The sequence below is a fragment of the Zalophus californianus genome, chromosome 11, assembly GCF_009762305.2.
Source record: "Zalophus californianus isolate mZalCal1 chromosome 11, mZalCal1.pri.v2, whole genome shotgun sequence".
In the NCBI taxonomy this organism is placed as follows: domain Eukaryota; kingdom Metazoa; phylum Chordata; class Mammalia; order Carnivora; family Otariidae; genus Zalophus; species Zalophus californianus.
Window position 1 is genome coordinate 42,816,623 of NC_045605.1, and position 14,090 is coordinate 42,830,712.

General features: G+C 38.0%; 1 protein-coding gene across 1 annotated transcript in view; it reads left to right on the forward strand.

Annotated features, from left to right (window-relative positions):
- Nucleotides 1–14,090, forward strand: part of NOX4 (NADPH oxidase 4) — a 182,246-nt gene that overhangs the window by 26,436 nt on the left and 141,720 nt on the right. The window contains exons 4-6 of the mRNA XM_027579697.1: nucleotides 1,725–1,835; nucleotides 3,440–3,524; nucleotides 11,553–11,650. Of these exons, the coding sequence (XP_027435498.1) occupies nucleotides 1,725–1,835; nucleotides 3,440–3,524; nucleotides 11,553–11,650 (294 nt within the window). The remainder of the gene's footprint in view (nucleotides 1–1,724; nucleotides 1,836–3,439; nucleotides 3,525–11,552; nucleotides 11,651–14,090) is intronic.

Genomic DNA, 14,090 nt, shown 5'->3' on the forward strand with positions numbered 1-14,090 from the left:
TCATCTTAGTTGAAAAAACTAAAACTAAAAAATTCAGGAACAAACCTACATGAGGGAATGAGTCCTTGGTAAAATTTCGGGGTAGATTTTACAGCATTGTTAAGGAAAAAGTGGTATGCCAAGATAAACTCCATCTATCCTAAGGGGAGACTTAAAGCCACTTTTGAGTTGAATCACTATGTGATTTAATGTAAGCACAACAATAAAACACTTCCAGACACGATATATTGTTAGATATATTGTTAGAAAATGAAGAATATAAGAATTTTCTTTAAATCATTGAACTACAAAAGAAAATTGGATAATTTATTTGTATCTCTTAAGTCCTACACTTATATGATAGATTTTAGCTGATAAATTTTAAGTGAATTATTGTCCTGGTACATTAAAATTGCAGATAAAATTATCATCTAAAATCCCTTGAGCTAAAATTTTCTTATCATGTGCACATGCCAGATCAAAGAGATAACAATTACTCTATTTCTCTGGAGGCCTAAATAACAAAAACCCATCACTCTGAAATGATAATAACTTTGCTGAGTGAGGTGAGAATATTATATTTAACATTTTTTTAGATAGTCTAGAGGGGCTTATTTCTATTTGTCTAATTACTAGTATATTCATTGTAATATATCCCTAAGGTTTTCTAACTCATGGTGTATAAATAGCCTAACTGGAAATATTAATTACTTTTTATATACGTCAATGAAAATTATTGCTTTCCTGACATGACTTATTACCCTGTCTCCCCTTCAGGAACAATACTTCATGTGCTGAGAACAAACATTTTGTAACAGAGTTGCTATTTTGCCAGGAGTTAAGTTGGAAATCTCAGGAGCATAAATAATTTTAAGATAAGAAAAGCATCTGATTTATACATATTTCTTAGTTGATATCCTTAAAATAAAGTCCTTTTATGTTTATTTTAGGACAAGAGTACAGATATGACCCCATCTCTTATTTTCATGTGATACACTATTTATATGAAGAATGTAGGTAGTACCAGACAATAGCAGATGACAGTCTAGCAGGAGTTTGATTTGCAATTGGTTGCCAGAAAGTATGGCCTCAACACTGAGGGTTCTGATTCTTTGAAAAAAGCATTGCACAATGTGGTTATGATTATCTTTGTGCGGGGCACAGCTGATCGGGATCCTTCCTAGTTTTGGGTCACAGAAGAACTCTGGAGGCACAATGTTTAAGGTAAAACCTGAAAGATGGATAGAGTCAGTAAGGTAAAGAGCTGAAAGGCAGGCAGACAATGCTTTGGAAGGGGGTTGTATGGTCAGAGGGTTCTAGAGAGAACACAAATGAAAAAGCTTTATTTGAAATTTTTGGCACCTTATCGGTGAAAAGAGGATTCAACTCCACCAGTGTGGAGGTGCCTTATAATACACCAAGGCTCTGGAGGGCCCCTTCATACCCATAACAGTATAGTGGGGGCACAACAAGAAATTAACTTCACACCAGAAAAATGTACTCAGCTGTTTATAACACTAGTGGAAATGAGGGGAGACTAAGTTATATGGCAGTGCAGAGCAGACAAAGACCAGTTAGTTTCTTTTAGGGGTTTTTGGTGAGAGGAAAGTAGACAGTTGTTCAAGAGTCTCGAAGAAGTTGGCATTTTGTCATGATCCTTCAAGGAGAAGCAGGGTGAAGTCTGCAGCAAGTTTGTAGTCTGTTTTTGCCTTGACTGTGTTTTGACTCTTGCCTTATTTGTTCAGCTAGGATTGTGTCTAAGCAGAGCCTCCGCATCTGTTCTTAACCTCAACTGCAGCCTTATCCTTTTACCCGTGTGCCGGACGCTCCTGGCTTACCTACGAGGATCCCAGAAGGTAAGAACAAAAAATCCTAGTCACAGATTCCAGGATAAAAAATCAAGTGGAACAGTGGCATGTTAGTACTACTGAGTTTTCATGGTCTGATCTTCTAATAGACTGATTTCTATCATCTGCTGTCAGCTACCAGATGATAGTAAAGACCATGTCACCTGTCAAGATGATCAGTGAGCTATTCTGCAATGCTAGATAGAGGCAGTGGATAATAGAAATGGCTCTTAATAGTGATATCAGGTGCTGGGCTACGCACTCCATGGATGTAAGTGTGAATCCTCACAATGATTCTGTAGGTCTTATAGATGAAGAACTGAGGCACAGAGAGGTTAAGTAACTTGACCAATGTCATGAGACTAGCAAAATGGCAGAGCTAAGATCAGTCCCAGTTCTGAGATTTTCCACTATACTACTATGCCTCATTGAGAGCCTGTGTTTTCATTTTGTTAAGTCCAGGTGAGCAAACTAGAAACTAGAGCCCTGTGGACTTTCAGCAAAATATACAGTGACTACTGGTGTTGGTGGCGATTTATCTCCTTTTCAAATACATGCATGTTTTAAGCTATGTAATAGTCTTGGAGATGTCTTAAGATGTGATGTCATGTGTGATGTTGTAAAATGAAGGTTGTAAGGAAACAGTAAAGCACTTTGGAAATTAAAACTCAACAAATTATTTTTTGTCTTCAGTTATCCTGGTGTGTTTGTGTTTCTTTTCTTGTTGAAATAGTAAGGCATTCTTGGATCAATACTGATACTTTAAAAGAAGTTGTTAATATGAGGTCACTTTGATGTTCTGTGTGGTTCATATGAGCAGATTTACTGCAGTAAAACTTCTCAACCTTTTCATGTAATTATATTTAGAAACTCTTTGCTTTTAATGCAGTAATTTGTGGAAATAACTCTTTCTCTAGGTTGCCTACCATTGTAAAATGCTAGGTTTTGATGCCTACGACTGGCTATTGGCTTGGTGTGAAAAAAGAGAAGATAAACGGCAGGAAATGAAAAGTGCCCACCTAAGTCTCTCAGTATTTAAATAAGTCTTAAAGAATGGTCCCCTGATGTGAAACATAGGTATTCAAAGATGCTTGACATTTTATTTTTTTATAAGATCAAGAAGGCATTTAAAACCATAGATGGAATTGCTTCATTTAAAAATCATCTTATTTTTTGACTACAAAAGGAAATCATATATATTGTACAGCTCAAACATTCCAGAAATATGTAAAGTAATCAGTGAAAGTTTCTCCTAATATTACTGTGCTGGAACAACCACAGATTACAGTTTGGGGTAAATGCCTTCAGATTTGCATAGAATGCCATTAATTTTAAACACCATAGGACTATAGTATAGTTTATGTGTTATCACTCTTTTACCTAGCCGTGTATCTGACACATCTTTCCATATCAATAATAAGTCTTCTCACATTCTCTGTAATGGTTTAGGTGTTCCACTGACTAGATATATCATAATTCATCTCACCAACTTTTAATTCCTAGGCCTCTGCCATATTTCTAAAACTTTGATATCATGAACAATGCTATAGTGAAAAACTTTGTACACATATCTTATTTCCTGCTTCATTTTCACCATACTGAATTTTATTTAGGTTCCAAGCAGGAGAACCAGAAGATTGTTGGATAAAAGCAGAACATTCCATATAACCTGTGGTGTGACTATATGTATTTTTTCAGGTGAGAAAACCAAAAGATATGAAAATATTATGTTAGAACACATTTTATAAATGATATTTTTGTTGTTCTGTAAATTATTTGCTGTCACCTACTTGTGATTTTTCTCATCACATACCTTAATTTTCTCTTCCATGTGTTTAAAGAGAGTTGCCTAATCGTGCTATAGAAAATGAGCATGTCTTACACGTGTATATAGTTTTCACATTATAATGTATGAGAGTTGGCCCTGAAGTTGTTAATAATTGTTTCCTACAAGTAAATACTTTCATTTAGAAAGACTAAAAGAAATATAATAAAAATTTTTAAGGTTTAAAAATAAAGATATGATAGGACTTTAAATGCTTACAAATTACAATGTGAAATGTACATTCATAGAATGTGATTTCATTTAAAAGTATATTTGATAAATGTTTCTTTGATATTAATACTTGGTGTTAAATATCAAATGTTTGTGGAAATTTATCCTGTTCAGTTCCAGGTTAAAATATCAAGTGACTAAGGGTTCTAGAGGGGAGGGGGGTGGGGGGATGGGTTAGCCTGGTGATGGGTATTAAAGAGGGCACGTACTGCATGGAGCACTGGGTGTTATACGCAAACAATGAATCATGGAAGCTACATCAAAAACTAATGATGTAATGTATGGTGATTAACATAACATAATAAAAAAAAGAGAGAAAAAAAAGAAAAACAAATATCAAGTGAGAATCTTTTGGTTTTTAAAAGAGTCATTTTAAAATAAGTTTTTATCCTGAACATTTATGTGATATTTTTCAAATTTTGGAACAGAAAGTTATAAACATATTAATTAAATACTTGGACTTTGGAGGCAGGGTTGTGTAGGATCTATCCCCAACTGCCCTCCTACCTAACTATGTGACATAAGTTCTCTGGTCTTTGATTTGTTGTTGTTTTAATGATAAAGTGATTGACAGTAGCACCTGCCTCATGGTTTGAAGACTGAAATGAGATCGCCCATAGGAAGTTTTTAGGGTGAAATTAGTTATAATTTACAGTCTCAGGTGTTAATTATCTCAGTGGCATAGCACCTGACATTTCCGACCTGTTTTGACACCAGGGACATTGGTCTGGATATGTATGTATGACTATTTTGAATCAGACATGTTTTGGTGCAGCTACTATTAAGAGGTCATTAAGCTCTCTGCTTTTAAAAAGTTGCCAAGTACTGTCGAAACAGGCATCTGCACTGTTTTGTCCCTGGACAGCTTATTGGTGGGTCCCACATCTGCAGGTGAGAGATGGGGAGAGGCTCGGGTAGGATTAGGACTCCATACCACTCAAGAGGCTGGGGATGGAGTAAGAGTCCAGGATGAGATGAGGACCAAGGGTGTGGCTGGGGTCAGGGCTGGGTTACAACAGAGGAAGTGAAAGGTCAGGAAAGCAGGAGGGCCCTTGTAACTTGGTTTGTTCTAAACTGCAGTTGTATCCAAATATTCTGGTTTAGTTGGAGAACAGCGAAGAGACTGAGATCTTGTAGAGTCTTGCCATGAATGAACACGCATTCCAGACTGTTTGCATTCTGCCACTCACTAGTTGTCTAACCTTAGTTGGGTGACCTCTTCTAACTTTTGTTTTCTTCTCTGTGAAATAGGGATGTTTCTACCCACTTTAATGTTTTGTTGAGAGAATTAAATCAGAATATCTATTCAAAATAACTGGCCTGGCTTTCTCCCTGCTGCCCAAAATTAGAAGCCCCAATTTCTTTTGACCTGAAAGGTCATTTAAAGAAGGTGAATGTATCCCTTAAGGGTGTATCTCAGACAACTGATACCTAGAGCTTTTTTTCAGGAGAATTAAGAAAGAAGGAGCCACAAAGCATGTAGTTAACATACAAACCTTAATTTAAAATGAAAGGATTTTTTTAAACTTACACATTTCAAACATGATAAAGCTAGAGGACACAGACAGTTTTGCTTAAATAATGTTTTATGCCTATGCCATAGTCAAGTCTCACCTGGACAGCCTCTTAAAAATTTCCTTAGAACTCTGTCCTTGCTTGTTAGTTAACCAACTTCTAAATTCCTGTCCACTTTTTTATTTATTTATTTTTTACACTTTTTTAAAATTGTATTATGTTATGTTAATCACCATACATTACATCATTAGCTTTTGATGTAGTGTTCCATGATTCATTGTTTGTGTATAACACCCAGTGCTCCATTCAGTACATGCCCTCTTTAATACTCAACACCAGGCTAACCCATCCCCGAACCCCCCCTCCCCTCTAGAACCCTCAGTTTGTTTCTCAGAGTCCATAGTCTTTCATGGTTGGTCTCCCCCTCCGATTTCCCCCCCTTTCATTTTTCCCTTCCTACTATTTTCTTTTATCTTAACATATAATGTATTATTTGTTTCAGAGGTACAGGTCTGTGATTCAACAGTCTTAGGCAATTCACAGCACTCACCATAGCACATACCCTCCCCAATGTCTATCACCCAGCCACCCCATCCTTCCCACCCCCCACCATTCCAGCAACCCTCAGTTTGTTTCCTGAGATTAAGAATTCTTCATATCAGTGAGATCATATGATACATGTCTTTCTCTGATTGACTAATTTCGCACAGCATAATACCCTCCAGTTCCATCCATGTCTTTCCAAATGGCAAGATTTCATTCCTTTTGATGGCTGCATAATATCCCATTGTGTGTGTGTGTGTGTGTGTGTGTGTGTGTGTGTGTGTGTGTGTGTGTGTGTATACCACCTCTTCTTTATCCATTCATCTGTCGATGGAAAGTTTGGCTCTTTCTATAGTTTGGCTATTGTGGACATTGCTGCTATAAACATCAGGGTGCATATACCCCTTCGGATCCCCCCATTTGTATCTTTGCGGTAAATACCCAGTAGTGCAATTGCTGGGTCATAGGGCAGCTCTATTTTCAACCTTTTGAGGAACCTCCATACTGTTTTCCAGAGTGGCTGCACCAGCCTGCATTCCCACCAACAGTGTAGGAGGGTTCCCCTTTCTCCGCATCCCTGCCAACATCTGTCAATTCCTGACTTGTTAATCTTAGCCATTCTGACTGGTGTGAGAGGGTATCTCATTGAGGTTTTGATTTGGATTTCCCTGATGCTGAGTGATGTTGAGCACCTTTTCATGTGTCTGTTGGTCATTTGGATGTCTTCTTTGGAAAAATGTCTGTTCATGTCTTCTGCCCATTTCTTGATTGGATCATTTGTTCTTTGGGTGTTGAGTTTGATAAGTTCTTTATAGATTTTGCATTTTTTTAAAGATTTTTTTTATTTATTTGAGAGAGAGAGAATGAGAGAGAGCACGAGAGGGAAGAAGGTCAGAGGGAGAAGCAGACTCCCCACTGAGCAGGGAGCCCGATGCAGGACTTGATCCTGGGACTCCAGGATCATGACCTGAGCTGAAGGCAGTCGCTTAACCAACTGAGCCACCCAGGTGCCCAAAAGCTGTTTATCTTGATGAAGTCCCAATAGTTCATTTTTGCCCTTGCTTCCCTTGCCCTTGGTGATATCTCCAGGAAGAACTTGCTGTGGCTGAGATCGAAGAGGTTGCTGCCTATATTCTCCTTTAGGATTTTGATGGAATCCTGCCTCACCTTTAGGTCTTTGAACCATTATGAGTCTATTTTTGTGTGTGGTGTAAGGAAATGGTCCTGTTTCATTCTTCTGCGTGTGGCTGTCCAATTTTCCCAACACCATTTGTTGAAGAGAATGTCTGTTTTCCATTGTATATTCTTTTCTGCTTTGTTGAAGATGAATTGACCATAGAGTTGAGGGTCCATTTCTGGGCTCTCTATTCTGTTCCATTGATCTATGTGTCTGTTTTTGGGCCAGTACCATACTGTCTTGATGATGACAGCTTTGTAATAGAGCTGGAAGTCCGTAATTGTGATGCCGCCAGCTTTGCTTTTCTTTTTCAATATTCCTCTGGCTATTTGGGGTCTTTGCTGGTTCCATACAAATTGTAGGATTATTTGTTCCATTTCTTTGAAAAAAGTGGATGGTATTTTGATGGGGATTGCATTGAATGTGTAGGTTGCTCTAGGTAGCATTGACATCTTCTCTATATTTGTTCTTCCAATCCATGAGCATGGAACGTTTTTCCCTTTCTTTGTGTCTTCCTCAATTTCTTTCATGTGTATTTTATAGTTTTCTGAGGATAGATTCTTTGCCTTTTGGTTAGATTTATTCCTAGGTATCTTATGGTTTCAGGTGCAATTGTAAATGGAGTCGACTCCTTAATTTCTCTTTCTTCTGTCTTGTTGTTGGTGTATAGGAATGCCACTGATTTCTGTGCATTTATTTTATATCCTGCCACTTTACTGAATTCCTGTATAAGTTCTAGCAGTTTTGGGGTGGAGTCTTTTGGGTTTTCTACATACAGTATCATATCATCTGCAAACAGTGAGAGTTTGTCTTCTTCTTTGCTGATTTGGATGCCTTTTATTTTTTATTGTCTGATGGCTATGGTTAGGACTTCTAATACTATGTTGAAGAGCAGTGGTGATAGTGGATATCCCTGCCATGTTCCTGACCTTAGGGGGGAAGCTCTCAGTTTTTCCCCATTGAGAATGATATTCGCTGTGAGTTTTTCATAGATGGCTTTTATGATATTGAGGTATGTACCCTCTATGCCTATACTCTGAAGAGTTTTGATCAAGAAAGGATGCTGTACTTTGTCAAATGCTTTTTCTGCATCTATTGAAAAGATCATATGGTTCTTGTTCTTTCTTTTACTAATGTATTGTATCACATTGATTGATTTGCGGATGTTGAACCAACCTTGCAGCCCAGGGAAAAATCCCACTTGGTCGTGGTGAAGAATCCTTTTAATGTACTGTTGGATCCTATTGGCTAGTATTTTGGTGAGAATTTTTGCATCCATGTTCATCAAGGATATTGGTCTGTAATTCTCCTTTTTGATGGGGTCTTTGTCTGGTTTTGGGATCAAGGTAATGGTGGCCTCTTAAAATGAGTTTGGAATTTTTCTTTCCATTTCTATTTTTTTGGAACAGTTTCAGAAGAATAGGTATTAATTCTTCTTTAAATGTTTGGTAGAATTCCCCTGGGAAGCCATCTGGCCCTGGGCTTTTGTTTGTTGGGAGATTTTTGATGACTGCTTCAGTTTCCTTAGTGGTTATAGGTCTGTTGAGGTTTTCTCTTTCTTCCTGGTTCAGTTTTGGTAGTTGATACATCTCTAGGAATGCATCCATTTTTTCCAGATTGTCTAATTTGCTGGCATAGAGTTGCTCATAAGATGTTCTTATAATTGTTTGTATTTCTTTGGTGTTGTTTGTGATCTCTCCTCTTTCATTCATGATTTTATTTATTTGGGTCATTTATCTTTTCTTTTCGATAAGTCTGGCCAGGGGTTTATCACTCTTGTTAAATCTTTCAAAGAACCAGCTCCTAGTTTCGTTGATCTGTTCTACTGTTCTTTTGGTTTCTATTTCATTGATTTCTGCTCTGATCTTTATTATTTCTCTTCTCCTGCTGGGTTTAGGCTTTATTTGCTGTTCTTTCTCCAGCTCCTTTAGGTGTAGGGTTAGGTTGTGTATTTGAGACCTTTCTTGTTTCTTGAGAAAGGCTTGTATTGCTATATACTTTCCTCTCAGGACTGCCTTTGCTGTATCCTAAAGATTTTGAAGAGTTGTGGTTTCATTTTCATTGGTTTCCATGAATTTTTTTAATGCTTCTTTAATTTCCTTGTTGACCCATTCATTCTTTAGTAGGATGCTCTTTAGCCTCTATGTATTTGAGTTCTTTCCGACTTTCCTCTTGAGTTCTAGTTTCAAAGCACTGTGTTCTGAAAATATGCAAGGAATAATCCTAGTCTTTTGGTACCAGTTGAGACCTGATTTGTGACCTAGGATGTGATCTATTCTGGAGAGTGTTCCATGGGCACTAGAGAAGAATGTGTATTCTGTTGCTTTGGGATGGAATGTTCTGAATCTATCTGTGAAGTCCATTTGGTGCAGTGTGTCATTTAAAGTCTTTATTTCCTTGTTGATCTTTTGCTTAGATGATCTGTCCATTTCAATGAGGGGGTGTTAAAATCCCTCACTATTATTGTATTTTTGTTGATGTGTTTCTTTGTTTTTGTTATTAATTGGCTTCTATTATTGGCTGTTCTGATGTTAGCGGCATAGATATTTACTGTTGTTAGATCTTCTTGTTGGATGGACCCTTTAAGTAGGTTATAGTGTCCTTCCTCATCTCTTATTACAGTCTTTGTTTTAAAATCTAATTTGTCTGATATAAGGATTGCCACCCTAGCTTTCTTTTGGTGTCCATTAGTATGGTAAATTGTTTTCCACCCCCTCACTTTCAGTCTGGGGGTGTCTTTGGGTCTAAAATGAGTCTCTTGCAGACAGCGTATCGATAGGTCTTGTTTTTTTTATCCAATCTGTTAGCCTGTGTCTTTTGATTGGGGCATTTAGCCCATTTACATTCAGGGTAACTATCGAAAGATATGAATTTAGTGCCATCGTATTGCCTGTAAGGTGACTGTTACTGTATATTGTCTGTGTTCCTTTCTGGTCTAAGTTACTTTTAGGCTCTCTTTTTGCTTAGAGGACCCCTTTCAATATTTCTTGTAGGGCTGGTTTTGTGTTTGCAAATTCTTTTAGTTTTTGTTTGTCCTGGCAGCGTTTTATCTCGCCTTCTATTTTCAATGACAGCCTAGCTGGATATAATATTCTTGGCTGCATATTTTTCTCATTTTGTGCTCTGAATATATCATGCCAGTCCTTTCTGGCCTGCCAGGTTTCTATGAATAGGTCTGTTGCCAATCTAATATTTCTACCATTGTAGGTTACAGATATCTTTTCCCGAGCTACTTTCTTCTGTCCACATTTTATTAGACGTTTTTCCTTCCTCTAATTTGATTCTGGCAGGAGCTTATCAATCCTTTAAACAAACTTGAAGTTAGTTAGCATTCTAGTCCTTCTCTTGCTTCTATTTGTGTTTGTGAGTCCTTCAGAACTCTTTGTGTATCTACAGCTCATGTGCTAGGTTGGAGAGAACCATGAGGTTTTCCAGTTTCTACACTAGTTTTCTGTTGAATAACTACACACCCTCTATTGGTATAGACTGTAATGGTTCACTAACCAGTTTCAGGTCACTAATCTCATTAAGTCTCCTTTTTCTGTCATTGTCATTTTACAAAGAGCTAATCTGGGGTGTTGGTAATCATGCAGTGTGGCCAAGAAAACCAGATTTCCAATTAATTATCTGTCATCCTTTCTAGTACATTGTAATGTACTGTTAATCTGAACCTTATTTCACCTATGAGAAGACATTCTCATCCAATGTACAAGTTCATTTGCTCCTTCCTTGTCCAGCCTCCTCAAGATAATTTTCCTTTTTCCTAGCTGTGCCAAAATGAATTTGTCTTCAACTCTATTAATTTCCTAATGCCTCCACCTTCTATGTGAGCTCCGCTTTGGTTGAGCTCTCTGTTTACTGTGCCAGTGTGGGTAGATTATTAAATGGTAATTATTATTTTCCTGAATTTTTAATCCCAATGAAGTGATTACCAAGACTTTTGCTATGGGGTTTAAGAAATTTAGGAAATTCCTTCTTGAATTTATGGATTGTGAGAAATTTTAACTGGCTAAAAGTCTTTCAGTGAGCCTATATTTTAGGTTGAGTGGCAGTGAAAGATACAAGGCCTATAACAGATTTGGAGATAGAGGAGAGGTGAAAAATGTAGAAAAACTCAAATATCTAGGAGCTGCTTAAATAAATAAATACATGGGCATATTGTCACACACTCACATGTTTTGTTTCCTAACCCTGACTTGCTAGGGGTATTTTATTCTAGCCTTTGAAAAGTCAGTTTCTTTACGTGATTCCTTATACTCAGCTCTCTATAATCAAGACTTGTTATGTCTTTAAAATTTCCCTTTGCAATTTAATATTTTAGTGCTCAGATAGCTGTCAAAGTTTGACCCTGTGTTAGCTTAGGGAGAGGAAAGGAGTCCTCTTCACGGAGTGTATATGGAAATCCCACTGATTTGTGCCCCGTGTGATTCTGCAGGTGTGCACGTGGCTGCCCATCTGGTGAATGCCCTCAACTTCTCAGTGAACTACAGTGAGGATTTCACGGAACTAAATGCAGCAAGATACCGAGATGAGGTGGGTGGTCTTTGTCTTCTCATTCTTTCACTTGTCATGAGCTAACTAATGAAGGTCTGTGATTTTCATGGAAAATTTGTACCTTGCTGCTCCTTTTGAGTGCTTTTAAGATGCAGTTGTCAGGTTGAGTTTTGTTCCTTTTCAATAGAAAGTATAGGTAATTACTGTTTCACAGTCTCTCCTGCTGAAAATGGGAGTTCGAGAGTGTCAACTTTTTATATTCTGCAGCATTAGGATGGCTGCCACTCAGGCCGGCCTTCTGCCTCCCAGCAGTGTTGCCTGGTTCCCATCCAGTGGAGACTATCCAGTGTTTTTACAGGGCACAAGTTTTTTTTTTTTTTAATAAGTCAGATACTGCACTTGGCCGGGGGGGAAGGGCAGAAAAACAGGTTGATTCTTTGAGGATCCTGGATCATCTGTTTATTTGACTTAAAAAATATTATGTGTTTTAATGGTTACTCTGCTTTGTTTTAATCCTTGAAATAGGTGACCTTGAGTTCAGTTTTGTAGCAGACAGTGTCTGACTTGGGGCTGCTTTTCTCCATGGGAAGCCACCCATGAGATGAAATTATATGTGCAGGGTGCTGGGCGAGAGCCCGATGAACACATATACAGCCCTGATTAGCTCTCTGTTGCTCAGGACTTCATCCTGTCCTCAGTCTGCCTTTCCTTCACTCCAAGACTGCATCAAAATCAAACTGCTAGGTGTGGAATTGGATCACCCCGCCCTGTTCTGCTAAGTCTGGCAGTGACTTCGTAAGATTGTTCCCCCATCGTCCCCAACTCCATCTTCTCTTCCACGTTATCACCGGAGTTATTGAGATTAATACTGCTATGATTGTGTGCTTGATCTCCTTCCCAGAACAAAGCAAAGGGAAAACTGACAACGAACACAGAAACAAATCACAAAGCCAAAATAGCAAGCAGTCTTTGATAAATCCTTTGACGAGATGCTAGTATTCTTAAAAACGCTGATATGATTTAACTGGTCTGGGTTCGGGTCAGGTATTGATATTTCTTGAAAATTCACCAGCTAATTGGGGTGAGCACCCAGCATTAAGGTCCACTGACAAAGCCAGCTCCTTCACATGCCACCAGAAGCTCTTCATATGTAGTGACTCCAGAACCCAGAACTGGGTCTGTCTCCATGTCTTTCTCCCGCTGCCTCCCCCCATTCTTCTCTCCCCCTCAGCCCGCAGCACATGGGCTTCCTTGCTTCCTACATCTGCTACACACGTTCCTCTTTTTCTTTCCTTCTTTGCATGTCTCTTTTGTTTTTGTCATCTTGGGTCTTTAAGAACTAAAATGGTTCTCTCATTTTAATGTTGTATACTTGGAATATTGTAAAATATTCCAAAATTTTAATCATTTTAGGTTTTTAGTTATTTTCTTTCATTTTATGAAGGATGTGTGCCCCAAATAAAATATTTTAAAACCTCAAAAGTTTAAAAGTGAAACCTTCTCCTCCAAAAGTACCCGCAGTTAATAACTTTCTGTTCTCTTATATTTTGAGAGGCATTTTATGAAACCTGTTCCTCAGCAATTTTCTTATTTCCATAATTACATGGACTGTAGCTTGCTGTATCAGAAAGTATAGATCTATCATTCTCTTAATATTAATGTGCAGTAGTTTATTTTTAGCCCTTTCCTTATTCACAAATGTTTAGATTGTTTTCAGTTTCTGTTATGAACCACACTCCAATGAATTAATTTTTTATATGCTTCCACTAGGCAGATTCCTAGAAGTAGAATTTAGTTTCAAAGGTATGTACGTTTTTAGTTTTGATGGACGTTGCCAAGTTGCCTTCCAAAAAGGCTTCACTGGTTGACCCATTTCTACCAAGTTTGTCAGAATGCTTATATCTGCCCCTCAGTTGTTTTTGTTTTTCTTTAATTTTTGCCTATCTGACAGATGAAAAATGGTAATTCATTGTTTTAATTTGTATTTCCCCTTTCTTTGTTTCCTTCCCTCCTTCTTTCTTTTTTCCTCCCTCTCTTCTTTATTTTAATAAATATTTTGAGCCCCTCATAGGCATCAGGCAGTGTGCTAGAGGAGGATGAAAACACACACACATTGCATGCATAAACACATAATCTTCCATGAGTTGTCTTTGAGAAAGACCGATTTGTGCCATGCACCCTGTTGTCCTGTGTTTTGTACTCTCTGTCTTCTCTAGATTTAGGGTGACCCACCTTCCAGCTCCTGGGTGGCACGTTCTTGATGACCTAGCTGAATCTGCCTCATCCTGTCATCTGCAAAACTGTCTCTTACCCTCACATTCCATCTCCATTCCCTGGCAGTAGGAATTGTTCCATCTTCTGAGTTCCCACAGCTATTTGTTCATATTTCTGGTATTACTACTTTGTTCAGCTGGTCTTGTATTTTCACTAGTTGTTTATATACTAGGTTCCTCTAGGTCATCCTTGAGCTGCGTTCCTA